This window comes from Ruditapes philippinarum, unplaced genomic scaffold (genome assembly GCF_026571515.1).
Source record: "Ruditapes philippinarum isolate M1 unplaced genomic scaffold, ASM2657151v2 ctg65_1_1_1_1, whole genome shotgun sequence".
In the NCBI taxonomy this organism is placed as follows: Eukaryota; Metazoa; Mollusca; class Bivalvia; order Venerida; family Veneridae; genus Ruditapes; species Ruditapes philippinarum.
The window spans coordinates 20,679-42,609 of record NW_026866493.1 but is presented as its reverse complement, the minus strand read 5'-3'; the positions used below and the strand labels follow the sequence as shown (position 1 = coordinate 42,609).

The 21,931-nt window shown below is 33.4% G+C and overlaps 1 protein-coding gene across 3 annotated transcripts in view; it reads left to right on the top strand.

Annotated features, from left to right (window-relative positions):
• Positions 1 to 21,931, top strand: part of LOC132732643 (uncharacterized) — a 33,955-nt gene that overhangs the window by 1,373 nt on the left and 10,651 nt on the right. The window contains exons 2-6 of one of the 3 annotated variants that reach the window (XR_009626077.1): positions 4,576 to 4,675; positions 5,141 to 5,763; positions 7,448 to 7,606; positions 10,731 to 11,181; positions 17,480 to 20,297. Coding sequence is in view for 2 of the 3 variants with exons in the window: in XM_060719116.1 (XP_060575099.1) it covers positions 5,197 to 5,763; positions 7,448 to 7,606; positions 10,731 to 11,181; positions 17,480 to 20,109 (3,807 nt within the window). In the remaining variant the exon portion in view is untranslated. Of the gene's footprint in view, positions 1 to 4,575; positions 4,676 to 5,140; positions 5,764 to 7,447; positions 7,607 to 10,730; positions 11,182 to 17,479; positions 20,418 to 21,931 lie in introns of those variants that run through there. The other 2 variants (XM_060719116.1, XM_060719117.1) reach the window with 2 other exon arrangements.

The window sequence follows — 21,931 nt, the reverse complement described above, 5'->3', positions numbered from 1 at the left end:
GCAATCAAAGAATTTCCTTAGCAATTATTAACTTCAATAGCAACCATTGACTTTCCCTAGCAACAATTGACTTCCATAGCAACCAGTGTTATTTCAAAGCAATCACTGACTTTCAAAGCAACCACTGACTTTCCCTAGCAACACAGTGACCTTCATTGAAACCTGTGATTTTTCTTAGCAACTACTGACGTCCATAGCAACCATTGACTTTCCCTATCTACCATTGACTTCCATAGCAACTATTGAATTCTCTGGCAATCAGTGACTTCTATAGCAACCAGTGACTTTTCAAAGCAACCACTGACTTCCATAGCAACCAATGACTTCCCATAGCAACCAGTATTTCGCATGGAAAGCAGTGGCTTTCAAAACCAACCAGTGACTTTTCAAAGCAATCACTGACTTCCATAGCAACCACTGACATTCCTTAGCAACCACTGACATCCCAGAAGAACAATTACCTTTTCATAGCAACCACTGAGTTTACATAGCAAACAGTGACTTTCCATGAGAAATATTACCTTTCCGTAGCAACCATTGTTTTCCCATATAAAAAAACTTCCATAGCAACCAGTGATTTTCCGTAGCAACTATTGACGTCCATAGCAACCACTCACTTCCCATAGCAACAAATATTTTGCATGGCAAGCAGTGTCTTTCAAATGCCAGAATGGACTTTTTTAGTACACAGTGACATTCCGTGACATCCAGCAGTTTACCATAGAAACCATCGATTTTCCCTAGAAACCACTGACTTCCCATAGGAACCATTTTCTTTCCATAGCAACTATTGAAATTCCCTAGCAACTATTGACTTCCATAGCAACCATTGACATCTCATAGCAACCAGTGTCTCGCATAGCAAGCAGTGATTTTCAACTGCCACCAAATAATTATTTAGCAACCAGTGATTTTATGTGACATCCAGCGAGTTCCAATAGCAGCCATTAATTTTCCCATGTAACCACTGACTTCCAATAAGAAACATTACCTTTCCATAGCAGCCATTGATTAACATAGCAACCAGTAATTCGAGTGGCAAGCAGTGACTTTTAATTGCCACCATAGAATTCTTTAGCACCCAGTGACATTCCGTGACATCCAATGCCTTCCCATAGCAACCATTGAGTTTCCTTAGCAACAACTGACTTCCCATAAGAATCACAACCTTTCCATAGCAACTATTGATTTTCTTTAGAAACTATTGAATTTCGTAGAAACCATTGACTTTCCATAGCAACCGTTGACTTCCATAGCAACCAGTGATTTTCTTGAGCAACTATTGAATGCAATATAAACCATTTATTTTCGCTAGCAACCATTGACTTCCATAGCAACCATTGATTTTTCATAACAACCACTGACGTCCATAACAATCACTGAATTTCCATAGCAACAAGTATCTTGCATTGCAAGCAGCCACATTCCATTGCCACCAAAGACTTTTTTAGTACCCAGTGACATTTTCTTTAACAGCAACCACTGACTTCCCATAGAAACCAGTGTCTCGCATAGCAAACTACGACTTTGCAAGATCTTTGCAAGATTTCTTTAGCAACCAGTGATATTATGTGACATCCACTGTCTTACCATAGCAACCAGTGATTTTCCTTAGCAACTATTGATTTCCATAGCAACAATTGACTTTCCCTAGCAACCATTGACTTCTATAGAAACGAGTGACTTTTTTAAAGCAACCACTGACTTACACATCAACCACTGCTTTTCCCTAGCAACTACTGACTTCCCATCAGAACCATTGCCTTTCTCTAGCAACAATTGATTATCCATAGCAAAAAGTGACTTCCATAGCAACCAGTGACATTTCAAAGCAACCACTGACTTCCAAAGCAACCATTCACTTTCCCTAGCAACCACTTACTCCCCATCAGAACCATTACCTTTCTTCAGCAACCATTGATTTTTATAGCAATTTTTGAATGCAATATAAAATCATTACTTTCGTTAGCAACCATTGACTTCCATAACAATCACTGACTTCCCATAGCAACAAGTGTCTCGCATTGCAAGCAGCCACTTTCAATTGCCACCAAAGACTTCATTAGTACCCAGTTACATTTTCTTTGACGTCCTGTGATTTTTCTAAAGAAACCATTGACTTCCAATCAGAATCATTACCTTTCACAAGCAACCATTGACTTCCATAGCAACCAGTGACTTTTTGAAGCAGCCACTGACTTCAAAACCTACAACTGACTTCCCATAGCAACGAATGATTTTCCTTAGCACCTATTGACTACCATGCAAAACATTGACTTTACCAACCAACCATGGATTCCATAGCAACTAGTTACGTTTCGTGGGAACCACGGACTTCCATAGCAACCACTGACTTACCATAGCAACCAGTGTCTGGCAAAACAAGCAGGTACTTTCAATTGCCAACATAGACTTCCTTAGTAACCAGTGACATTCCATGACATCCAGTGACTTTCCATAACAACCATTGACTTTTCATAGCAACCATTGCCTTTCCCTAGCAACCACTGACCTCCAATTAAAACCATTGACTTTCCCTAGCAACCATTGATTTTCCATAGCAAACAGTGGCTTCCATTGCAACCAGTGAAAGCTTAGAAACCATTGATATCCATAGCAACCATTCTAGCAACCATAGCAAACAGTGATTTCAATATCGACCAGTGATTTACTTAAGCAATTATTGTCTTCCATAGCAACCAGTGACTTTTAAAAGCAAGCACTGACTTCTTCAGCAACCATTGACTTTCCCTAGGAAACACTGACTTCCCATAAGAACTGTTACTTTTCCCTAGTAAACATTGATTTTCAATAGCAAACCGTGACTTCCATAGCAATTAGTGATTTTCCTTAGAAACTATTGACCTCCATTACAACCATTGCCTTTCCCTAGCAACCATTTACTTCCATAGCAACCAGTGACTTTTCATAACAACCACTGAATTCAACAACAACCAATGACTTCCCATATCCACCAGTGTCTCCCATAGCAAGCAGTGACTTTAAATTGCCAGCATAGACGTTTTTAGTACCCAGTGATATTTCGTGACATCCAGCGACTTTCCATAACACCCATTGACTTTCGCCAGTAACCACTGACTTCCCATTAGAGCCATTACATTTCCATAGCAACAATTGACTTTCCATAGCAAACAGTGACTCCATAGCAACCAGTGATTTTTCTTAGCAACTACTGACTTAAATTCTTTCTATGTGGATGCATCCTGATATATTTAGTCCTTAGGTGGTCGCCTTGTTGCCAATTGCCCTATTGTAATGAATGTAATATTCATTTTTATTAATTCAATCATTATCCAGGTTGTTGTTAAATTGAGAGATCTGTCAATTTGACATTAAAACACCCCAGGAAATAGAAATGAAAAATCGAGTCACTACTACCTATTTTTAAAGCTAACCTTGTTTATATTTAAGATTGTCTGGGTTAAAGAAAAGGTCGACTTATTATAATGTCATCGTCATGGTGCAAAAACTTTAATCTAGTCCGTAATTCAAACATTTTAAGAGATATTAACACAAAAATTGGAATATTTGCTTATAATGACCATGCACAGATAAAAGGGCATACATTGTTAGTTTGAAAGCTAGATTATTGAAGATTTGCCTCAAGATGTTTGTCAAAATTGCCTATTAATTTTATAGAACGATTCTAACATTATGAAAGTTATCAACACGAACCTTGGAATTCTTATTTTTTCATGAGAGAGCAAATTTGTTAACTTATAATTCTGAAAATAGTTAATTTGCAGTAATGGCCTTTTTCATTTTTTTGTCAATTTTTTTAGTTAAATAGAATAATTTTGATAATTTAAGCTATCTTGGAAACTTGGAATGCTTGATTTTTTAGAAAAACGCAGTTTTAAGACTCGGGACATTATCCCGAGCAATACTTTGAAGTGTCCAGTCACTTTTAGCTTGAATATTTATAAAAACAAATCATTGATAATCGTCGCCCTCAAAAGATGAGTGTAAACACCTCATGCGGTGCTCTTGTTTATATTTAAATTTTCAAGAGCATAACTTTAAAAGTATCAAGGTATCAACTTCAATCTTAATAGGTGAAAATATCTTATTCATCAGTGCATTGTGTTTGTATAATAACTACTGTTCACTCTTTTAGTAAAGTAACAGTCATGCCCGTTGATGTTCACAATCTATAATGTTGTTCTATTTATTTATTTTTTACATTAATTGTTTTCATACTTGGACAGTATTAATATGTGGAATAGCCCTTCAAGTAAACCACATTGACGAAGACCTTTATAAATTAGGGACCTTGAAGATCAACTTATAAAACCTTGCATGATTGTTGCTGTATGAGTTATAAGTTAGTTATTTATGAATTGCTTATCTTAATATTTAAACAGAAATGTACCTAAAAGACAATATCGGAAAGAAGATCAAACTAAATTTGACCTCAAGTCCTTAATTATATTGACATTTAAGTCAAATTATTATAATTTCACTTTTTTGCTATTATTGGCTACATGTGGGTCGTGTTGGGTTTCGTTCATTGAACGCAGCCTTTCCTTGTTAATTTTGTTTCTCATATTTCAGATGTTATAAGTGAAAAATGGATTGTCATCATTTAATTAAACTTGACCTTGACCTTGATTTCATGTTGACATTAAAGGTCAGATCAGTGATATTTGCTTACGTAAGCCATAACTTTGTTATTTATATAGGGATTTAATTTTAATTTTCATAACACTTTTTACAAAGTCAATATGTTGAATAATTCAAATTTGAATCAATTTTAACAATGTACTAGTATTAGATTTAGAAATATGGAAACAAAGTGCTCCCTCGGAAGCATTAATCACAAGAAATTACATGAAAATTGCAGACTCAATTTGATTGAGTCTGTATATGAGGGAGTATGTGCTCTCCTAAGGATAGGCATATAGTCACCGCTTTGTCCGTCCGTCCACCCGTTCATCCGCCTAGGTCAAATGATATATTTGTGGTAATGAGTTTTAATTTCTACTCGTAATGCAGTTATTTTTAACTATCTGAATAAAGTGTGTTCATCTTTTTAAGATAGTTAAACATCATTTCAAAGTTTAATTAATAATGAAACTGAATAAATTACACGTTAACACCAGTAATTGTTATTTTCTAGATTAAGATTGCCATTCAACAATATGATAAAATAACCTCAGTAAGACGAAGTAAACAATGGCTTCATATAGCCAAAAACTTTCAGAGAAGAAATACAATAACTGGGTTAAAGCTCAGTTAGCAGTGTTGTTTACTAAAGATGGACTTGAGCCTTTTGTATGTCATGAAGTTCAAGAATTCCGGTTGAAATGTTTAAATGATATTTGCTACAACAACAGATTAATAAGCGGAACTTTGTGTTCAAATTGCTGTACAGAAAATGTTATTAAATGTCCTACAAATAGAATATGTAGTGTTGGACGTGGAAAATGCAGTTATCATCGAAATGCTGCAACAAGGTATAATCCTGCCGGCTGCCCTAACAAGATATGTCATAATTTCTCAACTGAGACACAAAATGTACATAGGTACTATGGTCCATCGTACAAAAACACCGATGCTACACAGTGGTGCAGTAATTCCTGGGAGATAGCGAAATGTTTCATGCCCCCAGATGGCTATAAAGATATAGTTAGTGCACACGACACAGACTTCAATGGCATCATTAGTGTTATCATTAATCACAAAGACTTCCAGGGGAAAATACATGAAAACCTAGGCAACAAGAACAACATTTTCGAGCAGGTAAACACTTTTTATATACAGTTTTTGACAGAAGTAGTCATAAGAATACCTCTATATAAAAAAAACGTGAAAACAATGTCAATTAACTGTTTCAGCGGTGAGGAGCAAGTTGTTTGAAAGCAATAACGTTAACAAATCTATTGTCCGTATTATTATTTGTATAACTATCTCTACAGCTTCATTTATATACATCCCTTATAAAGAAGTGAATAAGCCAACTACGATTTAACCTTATAACATTGCATTATCAATTTCATCTAATTCACAATTATTATACCCCCAAAAACGAAGTTTGGGGGGGGGGGGTATATAGGAGTCACCCGGTGGTCGGTCGGTCGGTCGGTCCAGCGGTCCGTTGCATTTTCCTTGTCCGGAGCATAACTTGAAAACTAATGGTTGGAAGTCAATATAACTTCATACAATGATCAAGCACATTGAGAGGAAGTGCAGTGCACAAGAACCATAACGCTATCTTGACTAATTACAGAGTTATTGCCCTTTGTTACTTTTCATTGTCCGGAGCATAACTTGAGAATGCTAAACAACTTCATACAATTGTCAAGCACAATAAGAGGATGTGCAGTGCACAAGAACCATAACTCTATCTAAAGTAATTACAGAGTTATTGCCCTTTGTTACTTTTCCATTGCTTTCTTTTGTCCGGACCATAACTTGAAGATTAATGGTTGGAATTCAATATATTTTCATGCAATGGTCAAGCACATTGAGAGGAAGTGCAGTGCACAAGAACCATAACTCTATCTTGACTAATTACAGAGTTACTGCCCTTTGTTACTTTTCCTTGTCTAGGGCATAACTTGAAAACTATTGGTCGTAATGCAAAACAACTTCATACAATTGTCAAGCACAATAAGGGGAAGTGCAATGCACAAGAACCATAACTTCATCTTGTCCAGAGTAATTATAGAGTTATTGCCCTTTGTTACTTTACCATTACTTTTGTATTGTCCAGAGCATAACTTGTAAACTACTAGTTGGAATTCAATACTATTTCATACAATGGTCAAGTATATTGAGAGGAAGCACAGTGTACAGAAATCATAACTCTTTTTTTACTCATTTAAAAGTTTTTGCCCTATGTTACTTTTTATTGTCCAGTGCATAACTTGAAAATTAATGGTTGGAATTCAATGAAACTTTATACAATGGTCAAGGGCAGTGAGATGAAGTGCAGTGCTTAAGAACCGTTACTCTATTTGGACTAATTACAGTTATTGCCCTTTGTTACTTTTTTGTTATGTGCATAACTTGAAAACTTGTAGTTGGAATTCAATACAACTTCATACAATGGTCAAGTGCAATGAGAGGAAGTGCAGTGTACAATAACCATAACTCCATCTTCAGTATTTATAAGGTTATTGCCCTTTGTTCCTTTTCCTTGTCTTTCTTGACTTATTGCAGAGTAATTCAATAAAACTTCATCAATGGCCAACCACATTGAAAGGAAATGCAACATACAAGAACCACAACTATCTTTAATTGCCCGCATAACTGTATTTCAATTGTTTTAAAAGGTATTCTGTTACTAGTAAAATCCTCATTTCCGAAGCAGTCTTGCGATGGTATTAATCACATTTAGTGATAGTCCTAGTTTATCTTTGTTAATTGAATTCAAAACATAAAAATTGTTGTAGAATTGATTAAAATGTTTTACTTTTACCAGGCAAGAGAAATTGGTAGAAATTTGAGGCATTCATCAACTTTAGAGGTTGAAGATACAGATCTTCATCAATACTTCATAGTATTACAACAACTTCTTTCTGATGCCGGATATTTAGCTACAGACATGCACGCACAACATGCCAAACAGAAGCTGATAGATGTAAATAAGCACACTTTTTCAGTTAACAAAACAAGCTGTTGTTTGAAATCATGCTTTATAATTCTATTAATGCACACATCAAGTTACTTTATAAACATTTTACCTTACGCACAAAAAAAACCATCGAATTGATTACTAAGTATATTCTTTAGATGAGGGTGATTTTCAGTTTGTATAAAGTGTCATCATTTTATCACATTGTTAGGTCAACTTTTTCGAAAAAGACAAAAAGCAATTTTTGTTATAGTCATACTTTTGTTGCCGTTGCTGACGATTTTGTCTTTACTGTTGCCTTCCAAAAGCTTTCATCCATTTTCATAATCATAATACATGTATTTTTATTTCTCAATGTACTACTTTCATATTTGACACAAAACCCATTTGAATGATAACCGGATGAACATGAACTTCACCCGAAATAAAATCAAATATTTGATGTTTGCTTAAAATGGACATAACCTTGTTATTTATGAATAGATTGTCTTCATACACTAACACTATCATCCTTATGAAGAAAAAAACCTAAATAAAGACCAAATTGAGTATGACTGTCATTCATCAAAAACCTTGACCTTGAAGGTCTAATTATAGAATTTCATAAATTTAATCGTAACATTCGCCCATCACTGACCTTGACGGTCAAATTATTGAATTGTGCTTGGATTTTTGTATTATTGGTTATACTTATATATTCATAAAGGGAATATCTTCATTCTTGAGGAGCGCATTTACCTTAGGAGAATGTTTTAAATTAGATTAAACCCAGTATGACATTGACATGTAAATGACCATGACCTTGAAAATCAAAAAATGTTATTTCATTTTATGGGCTGTAACTTTGTACATTTATGTCTTATTCTTTGGCACCAAAATGGATGGTACAAGGCAAATAAGATTTAATTAAACTTGACATTGACCTTAATTTGAACTTGTCACAAAAGGTCAAATAAGTGAATTTCGCAAACAATTTGCCATTTTTGTAATTTATTCAGTGTATTTGATAATAATGGGAATATTTTCTATGAGTATTTTTAACTGCATTATTCTTTCTTCAATGTGTTTGAACTCAAAAGTAAGCTTCTTGGCGATAGCTCTTGTTATCCTTAAGATTTAGTATTCCTTTTTTGTACTTGTTTTAAGCTCACACGCAAAGGATGCTCAAAGTGAGATTTTGTGATCAAAATTTGTCCGGCGTCCATCGTCCGTCAGTGCGAACGTGCATCTGTCGTCAACATTTTTACATACGACTTCTTCTCAAAAACCACTCAGTGAAATTTTGCTGGGATGTTCCTTGCACAAATCGCTTCTAAAATTGCTCAAATGGTACTGTTTCATGAAACATCTTGCTCGAAAGGGCTGAACAAATTAAAATTGAAATCTTTAAAATTCTTTTTCTCTAAAAGTGCAAGGCTTTAACCTTAAATATTTTGTTTGTAGCATCTTTGAATAAAACTCAACAAAATATGTTCCAATTAGAGCCATGGGGTAAAATTGGCCTCGCCAAGGATGTCTTTTATATTCCCATATATGTATACAGTAAAAAAATAATATTCTACTCTGAATTAACAAGGGCTTAACGTTAGACATTTGACATCGTACATTGTGTAGTAGACCTCTATTTAGATTTTTAAAATTATATTATTGTCTTGGGGTCAAAATTGGTCTGGCCCCAGGAGTCAATGATTTTCAATATGTACATATAGTAAAAGCTTAATCTTGTTTTCTGAAGAGAAAGCTTAGAGGTTTGATATTTGATAAATTATACCATCTATATGTCCTCTGACGAAGTTGTTTAAAGTTTGCAGCTTGTCTCAAATAGGCCCACCCTGGGGCAATTGGTTTTTAAATATGAAAAAAACTTGTTAACATTCTAGGGACTATGTTTTTAGTCCAAATATTCTTGAAATTAGTCAGAACTGATTTTTGATTATTTCTAGGGCAGTTTGAATATGGGTCAATTTGGTTTGTTAACTAGGTCACACAGCCCAAATATGGAAAAACCTTCTTATCACTTTATTGTTTTGGTCCTAAATTGTTCAAACAGGTTGTAAAGATAATGTCTAGGTAAAGTTTGAATATAGATTATCTTTAGACAAAACACTAGGTCACACAAATGAAATATTATAAACCTTGTTTACACTCTAGGGTCTAGATATTCTTAAAATGGGTAAGATGATTTCCTGCTCAAGGTCAACTATGGGTCATCAGGGATAACAAATTAGGTCACACAGCCCAAATATGGAAAAAGAAAACCTAGTTAACACTCTTTAGGTTATTGTTTTGGTCCAAATAAATTGGTTAGAAGCTGAGAACATTTTGATGATTTCTAGCTCAAGTTCAAATACGGTTCATCTTTTATCAAAAACTAGGACACTCAGCCCAAATATTGGAGAACATAGTTAATGCTGTAGAGGTCACTGTTTCTGTGTAAATGTCATAGAAATAGTTTTCAAAAGGTTTAAGTAGATAGTTTCTAGGTCATGTTTGAATATGGGTCACCTTTGTGTCAAAACCTAGGTCACGCCGCCCAGTTATAAAAAAAACATTGTTTACTTTCTAGAGGTAATATTTTCAGCCCAAATATCCTGAAAACTTGTTTTATTTCTCGCTTCAATTTAAACATGAGTCAGCCATGGTCAACATCTAGTTCACACAGACCAAAAATGGAAAATAATTTATTATCACTCTAGAGATTATAATTTTAGCCCAAATATCCTGGAAATGCACCAGGAACTCCTTTTTTTATTTGTTGCTCAAGTTTGAATATGGGTCATCTTGGGTCAAAGACAGGTCACAGCACATACAAAGGCATTACTTTGGAAAACCGTTATTAGCATTTCAACTTTTTTCAGGTGCAGATATGAATGGAATGATATTAGTTTCAATATATGGCATTATATCTGCTTTTCATTCATTGCTAACAATATTAATTCAGATCATCAATAATCAGGTGAGTGATATTAGGGCATGGTGGTCCTCCTCTTGTATTTTATTCATTTACATATATGATACATATGTACACGTTTTTTCTGTGGCTTTTTTAATGATTACTTATTTTACTACCCATTAAAGGTAATAGAATCGGGCATATGGTTATTTTGACATAACTTGTTTTATAATATAGCTAGAAAATGACATCCTGGTTATTGGAAAAGATGATATAATGAAAGTACTTGATAATGTTGCGAAAGCAACTCGGGACACTATAACTGAAGAACTGATTAAACGAAAACAAGAAGATCTTCTTTCTCTGGACTCAAAATCTCATGATGGATTGCAACAGAATGAAACTAAAATCGATGATTCGTTAAAAACAATTGAAAACCAAGCTGACAAAAGCGTCAAAGACATAGAAAAGGCTAGAGAAAACTCAGTTCAAATAATGCTTCAAAAGGAAAAGGTAAAAACACAAAGCAAGAGAATAAGAGAAGAATGTGAAAGAGCAGTTGAAACTATCAAAGAAGAAGGAGATAAGGGGAGAATCGATAAAGCCAATTTAGCAGAGACTCTAGAAGAAACACTCTACACAAGGATTAATGATGACAAGGAGAAACAGTACATTGATGATAAACAGAGTAAGTAGAGTAGTCTTATTTTACTTTTTATGTCCTCGACTACAGCGTCTGTCCGTCTTGTTTAATTTTGGAGTTGTTGCCCTTTGTGCATTGTAACACTTTGAAACTTTATAGGTAGATATATCTCATAACTCTGTTTTACCTAGTTTTGAAGCTATTGACCTTTGTTAATTTTTACACTTTCAACTTTGTCAAGGACATAACTCAAAAACTATAAGAGATATCACCATGAAACTTATTAGATAGATAGATCTCATCAGGCAAAATAACCATAACTCTGCCTTGCCTTATTTTGAAGTTATTTCCCTTTGTTTATTTTTACACTTTGATCTTTGTCCGAGACAAAAATCTCTGACACAATATGAGGTATATTTTCCTGTGTCTATTCGGGGAGAATCATCCGGTTCAACCGGCTCTTGTGTTGTCAAATTAATTAAATGTTCAAATTTACTTTAACATACGGTTTTCTTTCCATCTATCATTTTACATGTTTAAATGTTGAACTCTGCTTTAAGCGCTGCTAGGGGGCGTGGACGGTTGTTTGCATTTTACAGTACCGCCCACAAACGGACTCAATTAAACCGAGCCTGCAACATTTTCAATTTTGCCGTTTTGGACTTTCTTTATGGATAATTATTTTCTCTATTTTACTAATTTTGTTTCAGCAAAAGCAAAAGTTATTGAATCATCCCTCATTTATATAATATCAGTTTATGATGTTTGGACAATATTGAATTATGTTGGATGAGTACACAATTGATAAACCTGTATTGGACGAGGCAAAAGCCGAGTGTGATTAAGGCTTTGCAGCTATGTACGAGTTTAATAGTATTGTTCTCAACAATGCATTATGATCTCTTTATTTCACACTACCATTGTGGCCAGATGGGCTCAAGCCCATATTTGATGATACATATTGCCAAAACCACACTGGTCCTCGCAAGCATTTATTCGATAGTAGGATTAAATGTAGCAAATTCCAATTATAATTGAATATATATATATATATTGCTCAAGTTTTGTATTTAAACAAATATAACATATTAGTATGTAATAAAATATAATATAATAGTAATGAATATTGACACAAATAACTATATCTAACTATAATTTCACATTGTAAGCCAACTTAGAAAAATCCTTAGTCCTTACTTAGAATAATTTATAAATAACATTCTTAAATGAACTTACCAGTGTAGATAGTTACACCATAACTTGACACTCGAACAACATTGTGTTGTTTCGTGTACAAGGGTTTGAGTAACTTGACGCTCGAACAACATTTTGTTGTTTCGTGTACAAGGGTTTGTTTTTTGGACTATAAAACTGGAAACGAAGCTAGATGGACTACTATTTGCATTTGATATAGATAGGCTGGACTTAAAAATAAAGAGGAGGCTATATGTGGTATGATATGCCTTTGATGTGTATTTTACGCTGGAAATGGAAACGGGACAGGGGTCCGGGTTTTGCGCGTGACAAATCATCATATTTTAAAATTATTTGCACTAAGTTATTTCAAATTCATTTGATAAATATCCTAGTTATGAACCGGGCACGAAAGTATGACAGACTGACAGAGCGCATTTTTATATTCATCTATTTTCTTTGGAAATGCGGGTGATAAAAATAACATAAAACATCTTGTGAACTCATGCTATAAAGGATATTTGAATTATAACTCCAGTTTCGAACTTAAGCCAACCCAGACTTCTTATTTGTATCATTATCATCACGGGTAGGTCTTTTATACTGAATAAATCGCCACATAAAACTTTGTCACCTTTAAATGCATGTCTTTTAAGTTAGTAACATTTTCAGATATGCATACTCAGAGTTGATTTGGAAAGGTAAACCATGGTCATTTAATTGAAGTGGGTTGGTCTACAATTGGCATATTTTCCTAAAATATTTTAACAAAATTATATAAACAATAAAAATGTATCATTTAGATATTCATATTCATCTTTAAGAGAAAGTGTTGATAAAAGTTGATAGAAATTATAAGTGATTTGTTATGAACATTTATATGATAAATAAATATAGTTTGTTCTAGACAATTTATTATCTGCTATATAAACATATGTTATATTGGATCATGTATCTCACACTTGTCAGCAACTTCCATTAAAAGTTATTTCGTTGTTTGATGTTACATCTTAAACTTATTACTATCGACGTAAATATACATAGTATTACAGACCTTCCATTATAGACCAAATGACTTTTATTACTTGTCAGTAGCTGTCTATATCTTAGTGCTATTTGATAATGGCACAGTTCTCTGATTTAAATTACAAATAATGGTTTAACATTCACAATAAAAAGTTCATATCTAACTCTCCCTTTTTAGTGATCAGTTTGATTTTCGGTATTTCACAAACAGAACCTCACAGAAATATTGTTACTATTTCTTTTTTAATTTCCAATAGATCGTTCTCACATATGGACTAAAACATAGGAGGTATTCAAGTTTTTACTATAAAATCGGTATCTATAGAAAATAACTTAAAATGCATGTTTATTTTATACATGTATATATATTTCCCTTTTTGACCTCACAAATTGAAATACTTCCCCTTTAATTTTGTGTATTTGCTGAATTAAGAAGCAAGTTATCTGGCAAGACCCCAGTAAAATTACGGAAAATATGTTACATAGTAGTGGAAGAAAATACAGTGAAAATGAAAGTACGCATTTAATTTCATCAATTGTTCTTAAAATTTCATATATATAAGATCAAAGGCTGACTTAATAGGTCATGGACAACGACGTGTAACTGGGCTTCTAAAAATAACGGTATTTTATATGCCATTGCTGGGTGATCATGCAAAAGAACAATATAATAAAATTTGATTACACAGACCATCATTTATAAGACTAACTCGTAACACAATGCGGTCCACACACTGCTCTAACATCATCATTACGTTTAGTGAGATTATTATATGTTTTCTTCATCGCTGTGAAGAACATGTATGTTGTCAAGCCACTTTTTTTCGAGACATACACAAAATGTCATACATACAACTGTTCACAGTCTAGAATTCATGAAATACTGCAAACTGATGTTTGTCTATTTTTTTTATTTACTTTATTTTTCTTTTTTGTTCGTAAAACATTCAGGTACTTTTCCAATGTGTTTAACCTTTTTAACATGACCGTATGTGTCATTCTGCTGAAATTTATTACCATCTGCTGGGCTGCGTCACGTCAAAGTGCTTATATGAGCAATGTATGAAGTAAAAGATACACTCTTAACATACATGTCTTGCAATTTCCTTGAAATTTTGCCATTTAGCGTCAGACAGAAGGAAAATGTCAATATAAAACATTAGGCAGATTTCTCACATTATTGACCACTTACTATGTTTTAGATTTGTTAAATTGACATTTTTGGCGTGGATTGCAAATGCACACCTTTGGCCTGTATTCATACATAAATATTCAGTGAATTTATTTTACTTTTTCAAAATCATGCTTTTTAATATCTCACTCCAACTTGATGGAGGTACATTTGTGCAAAACTAGTTCATGCTTGGACGTTCTATTTTTGTTACACAGCAATAATTATTGCCCTCGACTTTGTGGGACAGACCTCGTATATAATATATGTACATGTATATACTTAAGAGTCTTTAGTAACAGCAAAATGAAAGCTCACAAAAATACATTTTGATATTGTTTTGGATAGTTCAAGCACGAAATGCTTGCAATTTATTTGAAGGCCCGTTATGCCCTAGAATAAATTTTAATTTTATTACTCAGAATTTCCAAAAAGTTACTCATTAGCCAATTAATGAAACATGCCTTTTTTATGCCCGAAAGAATTTCGGGCGTATTATGATATAGCCCCTGGCGTCCGTGCGTGCGTCCGTCCGTCAGTGCGTTAGCAAATTGGTTTCCAGAGCATTACTTAAGTTCAATTTGACCCACAATATTCAAACTTTAAAGGATGATTGCCAATATATGGTAGAAAACCCCTATTGATTTTGGGGTCACAAGGTCAAAAGTCAAAGTCACTATTACCTTAAAACTGAAAACAGTTTCCAGAACATAAATTAACTTCCATTTGGCCATCAGTATTCAAACTTCAAAGGATGATTGTCCGTATTGGGTAGAAGATCCCTATTGATTTTGGGGTCACAAGGTCAAAGGTTAAAGACACTGTTACCTAAAAACTGAACAGTTTCCGGAGTTTAACTTAAGTTGCATTCGGCACACTATGTTCAAACTTCAAAGGATGATTGTCTATATTGTGTTGAAGACCCCTATTGATTTTAGAATCATGGGGTCAAAGGTCAAAGTCACTAATACTTTGAAACTGAAAACAGTTTCCAGAACATAACTTAAGCTCCATTTGGCCTTCAGTGTTCAAACTTCATAGGATGATTGTCCACATTGGGTAGGAGACCCATATTGATTTTGGGGTCACAAAGTCAAAGTTCAAGGTCACTATATATTAGTATTACACAGTTTTCAGATCTTAACTTAAGTTCCATTTGAACCACAATATTCAAACGTCATAGGAGGATTGCTATTTGAAGGAGGTAATAATTTATTTTAACTCCCATGTGCTTCATCCTTACTAAGAAAAAAAAACACCTGCGGGAACATAATGATCCGCCTAGCGGTGCTCTTGTTTATGCATTTAAAAAGTCATCTTGATTGGGTACTAGAACTTTGTATGGAAGTCAAAATACTACTTTGTCTACTTTTTGAGACTTTTGTGACCAAATATTTCACATTTAGCTCTAATTTCTACAGGTACCCGACATCTAACATGCTCTCAAACGGCCATTTAATCACTTTAAAATTTATGATAGCCATTTCTAAAGAATTAAAAATTATTCATTTCTGAGGCGTAATATGCCTTGAATTAATCACATATTTATTTTGCAATAACAAGAATCTTTCGAAATAAATATATTGACTTAATATCTTATAGTAGTGACATGGTCAACCTGTGAAAAATATACAAAGGATACCATACTGTATTTGTACACCTTTATCGAATGAAAATAAAATGAAAACAAGAAAAGATTTAATGCGCTATCTATCTTCCATAAATATGAGTTGTACTATTTTTAGATTTGAATGTTTGAATTTTAAAAACATAAAGTAGCTGAAGAACAAGAGATGTAAATAAAACGGTAAGATGTCGAAATACATAAATTTTGTTGATTCATCATTTTTATATTCATGGCATATTACGGAAGCTTATCAGAGCCTCCACTTATCTAAAAGTTTCACGTCATGTCAACTTTTTTCTTCTCGTTTTGACCAAAAACATTCCATGAAGACAATATGATTGATACGTAAATACATAAAACATTCCATGAAGACGTTATGATTAATATGTAATATGTAAAAAAATTTAATCATTGCAAAAATCTTTGTTGAATTACGTGAGATATTTGTCAATGCGAGTAACGTCTTTGCGTGTTACTAAATATTTCATCAAAGTCTTGAAATCAAGAAGTTTCGACAGGATTTTTGTCGAATAGACAAAAGCTTCAAACATATCGAGAAACATTCAGTTGCAATGTCTAAAAGCTTCTCATCTTTGTCAGTAAATTTCATTTAGAAATGCAAAAACATCTTATCAATGCAAAAAAATGAATTGACTTAGCGCAAAGCATCTCGCCGACTGTGGCCCTGATAAGCTTCCGTAGCATATTGTTTTTATGGAATATCGTATGTTTTTGCATTTCTCAATAAAATGTACTGTCAAAGATGAGAAGCTTTAAGGCATTGCTACTGATTTTTTCTCGATATGCTTAAAGCTTTTGTCTCTTCGACAAAATTCCTGTTGAAACTTTTTGATTTCACGACTTTGCTGATATATTTAGTAAGACGCAAAGACGTTACTCGCATTGCCAAATAGCTCACATAATTCAACAAAGTGTTTTTGCAATGATTAAAAACTTCTACGTATTACGTATTAATCATTACGTCTTCAAGGAATGTTTTATGTTTTACGTATTAGTCATAACGTCTTCATGAAATGTTTTTGGTCAAAACGAAAAGAAACAAGTTGACATGCCATGAAACTTTTAGATAAGTGGAGGCCCTGATAAGCTTCCGTAGGTTTTCACTGGGGTATAGAAATGAACATTCTAGGGAATAACTTTACGTGAAAAATAAGTGGTTTTGTGTTTGTTTTATGTCAATAAAACAAATAATTTTGAAATCATTATGCATAAATAAGCAATACATGGCTGTTTTTGTATTTTGCAGTTGCTTTAAAATCTTAAGTTATAAATATCGACTAGTTCGTATATTATCTCTATTTCAGAATTTAAAGATGTACTTATTACATGGTACAATACCTTTCAAAGTACAGTTCCTCTTTCACCACTAACAGATGGTTTTGATACCCACCTCGTTGGTTTTTATGTCATGCCAGGAATGAACATTCTTGTAAACTTACCCGGTGGAAAGAAGGAAAAAACTAGAGTCAAGTCTTTACAAGGCCTATTTACATCTGGAAGTAATGATCTGAAAGAAATTTATTTATGCGCTGATGCTGGCTTTGGAAAAACTGCATTTTCAAAGTATCTCGCTATAACATGGTGTCAAGCTCATAAAAATGATGACAATTACAAGCATTTTGAAGAAGATGTGCTGCAAGCGTTATCTGGCTTTGAGTTTATGTTTCTCGTGCTATTAAGAGATTCAGCTACAGAATGTGGTGTATACGACATGATCAAACAACAAATCATAAATAATCTTCCTTGTAAATCTGAAATACCAAAAAATCTTTTAAATGACATTCTACGTAATGAAAAATGTCTTGTTATATTGGATGGACTAGATGAATGGACTCATCCTGACAACGATTGTTCAAGACTTCCTAAAATTATTCCTCATCGATATGCAAGTGAAAAGTGTGTGATCTTAACAACGACCCGGTCGTGGAAGCTTGGAATATCAAACTTGAGGACATGTCCAATAGACAGGACAGTAGAGCTAGTTAAATTCACCAAAGAAAGTGCCAGGCAATTTAAGATCAATGTCATGAAAATATTGAATGTCAGCCTTCAAGATGATGTACTCATACAAAAGGTATGTAGATTTGAAGAGGAAATTAGAGACCATGACCTTGAAGATGTAGAATCTACCCCTCTTCTTTTACTCTATCTTATATGTGTTTGGATTGAAAAAATTCCAATTGGAAATTCTGCAGTAAAATTATATACTGGCATTATTCAGCTCATTCTATCCAGAACTGAGAAATTATATGGAAAGTTCCATTCATCATGTGAAACATCCACAAGTAATGTTCCTGAATGTTTCAGAAAGCATATACATTTCTGTAGTTACTACACGTATCTGGTTAACATTGGGGAACTAGCTTTCTATACATTGTTCAGGGCGAAAAAAGAAAGTAAACTAGTTTTTGATAAATATATCGCTGAAAAATATCTTACCCAAAATGAATTGAAATCAAGCTGTCTATCAGGAATATTATCAGAAAGTAAAGTGAAAACATTATTAAATGAGAGGTCTAAGATCTCATTTTCACATAAAACAGTGCAAGAATACTTTTCAGCAATATTTATAAGTTTCCGAAATACAAGTGAAGTTCAGAAAATCATCTTTGTAGAGTGCAATTGTTTACAAAATATACTAGACATGTCAAAAGTGTTTGTCTTTATTAGTAGCATGAACCCTAAATTAATGTCTGCAATATCAAGTAATTTGATGCCTGTGATAAACAATGATGAAAAAACGAGCAAATACAGAACTAGAATAGATCAGTATTCCATGCACAGTCAGCAATTACAAGACATACAAGATATGTATATTTGGTGTGCCAAAGAAGGAATGGAAAACAAAGACCTTAAATTGTGTTTACAAGATTTCATAATTAATGAAAAATGTCACCAAGAAAACTACTTCCAACAATTACGACATCTGTGTCAACAAAATAAAAAAAACATAAAATCAATGATAATTGAAAATGAAGGTATGTGTAGTCTACAAGAAATTGTAAATTTGTTTACACTCTCTGACCTTCCACATATAGAGAAATTGTACTATAGTGGTGAAATTGTAGAAGAGGAAATAGTGAGCTTGTTGTTGAACCCTTTAAAATGTTTAGCTTTGAGTTCATGTATATGGGAAAATCATAAATTTTTAGAAGAACCTTTTCGGCTGTCTGCAGAGATAAATGGACAACTAGTAAAATTACAACACCTGGAGTGTTTATATATACACAGTTTCACTATGAGCCACGAGGTATTGGAGACATTGTTAAATTTTCTCACTAGTAAAAAATCAATGAAAGAAATAACATTGGAAAGTTTAAACTGTAGTGATCATGATACTTCATGTAGGGGATTCACCCTTGACCTGTCTCAACATTCACAACTAAGATGTTTAGGATTGCTCGGGATACCTGTGTCACCATCAAACATAGATGTTTCGTTGTTAGAGGAATGTACTGTAGGTGAATTATATAAACCTGGTGTTGTGTCATCTTATCTAAGTCAACTACCAGCAGCCAGTAAACTACACACATTTACATTTGGTGGTCTAGATTCTTCCAGTGACATAGAAACAATGTTACAAATACTACCACTGTTACATCATGTGAAACATGTGATGTTGTGTGATATCAGTCTAGGTGAAAGATCATTAATATTGTCACCTCAAATGACCAATATTGAACTTGTTACCTTGTGTGATATAACAATGTCTTGTCCAGTGTTATATAATCTCATTACTGTTATAAACAAACTACCACAAACAGTGACAATACAAATGGCAGGTTGTGATAAAAAACCAACAACAGAATTTGAAAATTTTAAAATATTTATAAAACACTCAGACAATTTTGTGGTCACATATGATGACACCTCGAAGTCTGGAGAGTACAGGTTTGACTTTAATACAACACAAGTACTGAGTAACCTTAAGTGAACTTAGAGAAACAATTTATAAATAGATTATGAGACAAGTGACAGGTGAAATAGACATCATTCTTTATTTTTTGAATAGACAGTTTGATAATCAATACCAGGGAATAGAAATGTATGGACATATGAATGGAAATTTAAGATTGTCTTCATGGAAATATTACAACATTGATTGATGTTGATAAACAACAAGTTAGTACATTTGTATTTATTTCGATGACTCAAAAAAACATTTACGTTCAATTGTTAAAGGTAATAAGATGCTACCTCCACCATCAAATAACATTTATATAAATATATGTTAGTGTGATGATCGAAGTATTTGAAAAATAACCCTGTTATGTTGGGTGGATAATTCTAATTAAATGTTTGTGCAGTTTAAATTGTTTCACTATAACTTAACTTATATCTTTCGAGATTAACTGGATATTCTATAATTCATTAATGCCAAACTATAGAATATAGGGGGTATAGGGGCTGTTGTAAATATAGGGGACCGTGTAATTGCGATACAAATGTAATTGATTAAGAATAAAAACAACATTCCCGCGGAAGAAAATTGTAATACACTATTATATTTATGTATTGTCCAGAACAGGGAAAGAGCAGTCTAGATCGAACTCGTTTGCCATAGGGAAAATATAAACAAACACATGTGTTGAATGAAAAAGGGCATTTATTGAAAATGCCATAACTGACATTAATTAAAACTATTACATATAAAACATGTTATAATAATTTTCCAAATGGTAAAACTGGGAGGTTACAACACCGCCCACAAAATATCTTGATACAAGAGAACATAATTACGTAATAGAAAGAAAGGTACAACTATTTTAACATTTGTAGAGATACAATAAAATTAATGATATAGTAAAGAAACATACTAGTACAAGGATAAAAAAGGTGCTACAATTATAACAGGCATAAAGATATGTAACAATTACAAGAAAATGTAATATTAACAAAATTCAATGTTATCTATTATGAAAGTAAGTTAACCAGAGCTGGGTAACTGTTAAAAAGGTGGCGGACTTAGGGGAGGTGGTGGAATTTCGTTGAAAAAAAATGGCGAGAACTTCTCCTTCGCCATAAAATATTTGCTATGAAAGCTTACGAGCCCTGATTGGTTCGAAAGCATCATGTGATCTAAAGTCACGACCTCATTGGCTAAAAAGTTAATTTATGTAGAAAGCTAAAAACTGATGTTGACCGTAACAATTCAGTAAAAGGGAAAATTTGTAATCAAGAGAAAAAAAAACGGCCAACGACATAAATTATTTTTTGTGTTCATAAAATCTTATTCAAGAACAGGGAAAGAGCAGTCTAGATCGAACTCGTTTGCCATAGGGAAAATATAAACAAACCCATGTGTTGAATGAAAAAGGGCATTTATTGAAAATGCCATTACTGACATTAAATAAAACTATTACATATAAAACATGTTATAATAATTTTCCAAATGGTAAAACTGGTAGGTTACAAAACCGCCAAAAGGGAACCGCCGCCCAGAGAGTAACCAGAATTCAGTATGAATTCGATCCCAGGGAAGAGCAAGCGACTCCTGCAACATTCGAAATTGCGTGTCATAGTATAAAAATGCAAAGCATGGACGTCGTTTTAGCTAAATCTGGGACGATCTCCATATATTTAAGCAATTGCTGGGCTTCTAGTGGGAACCGTTGCAAGAATACTGCCATAAAACGTTTAAATGCAGTTGTCCATACTTCAATGTTTTGTATTCTTTTTGATTTGGATGTAGGGTTTATTGTGAAATTGAGCGATTATCTACTTGAAAATTGTAATGTGTTGGTTGAGGGTTTAAA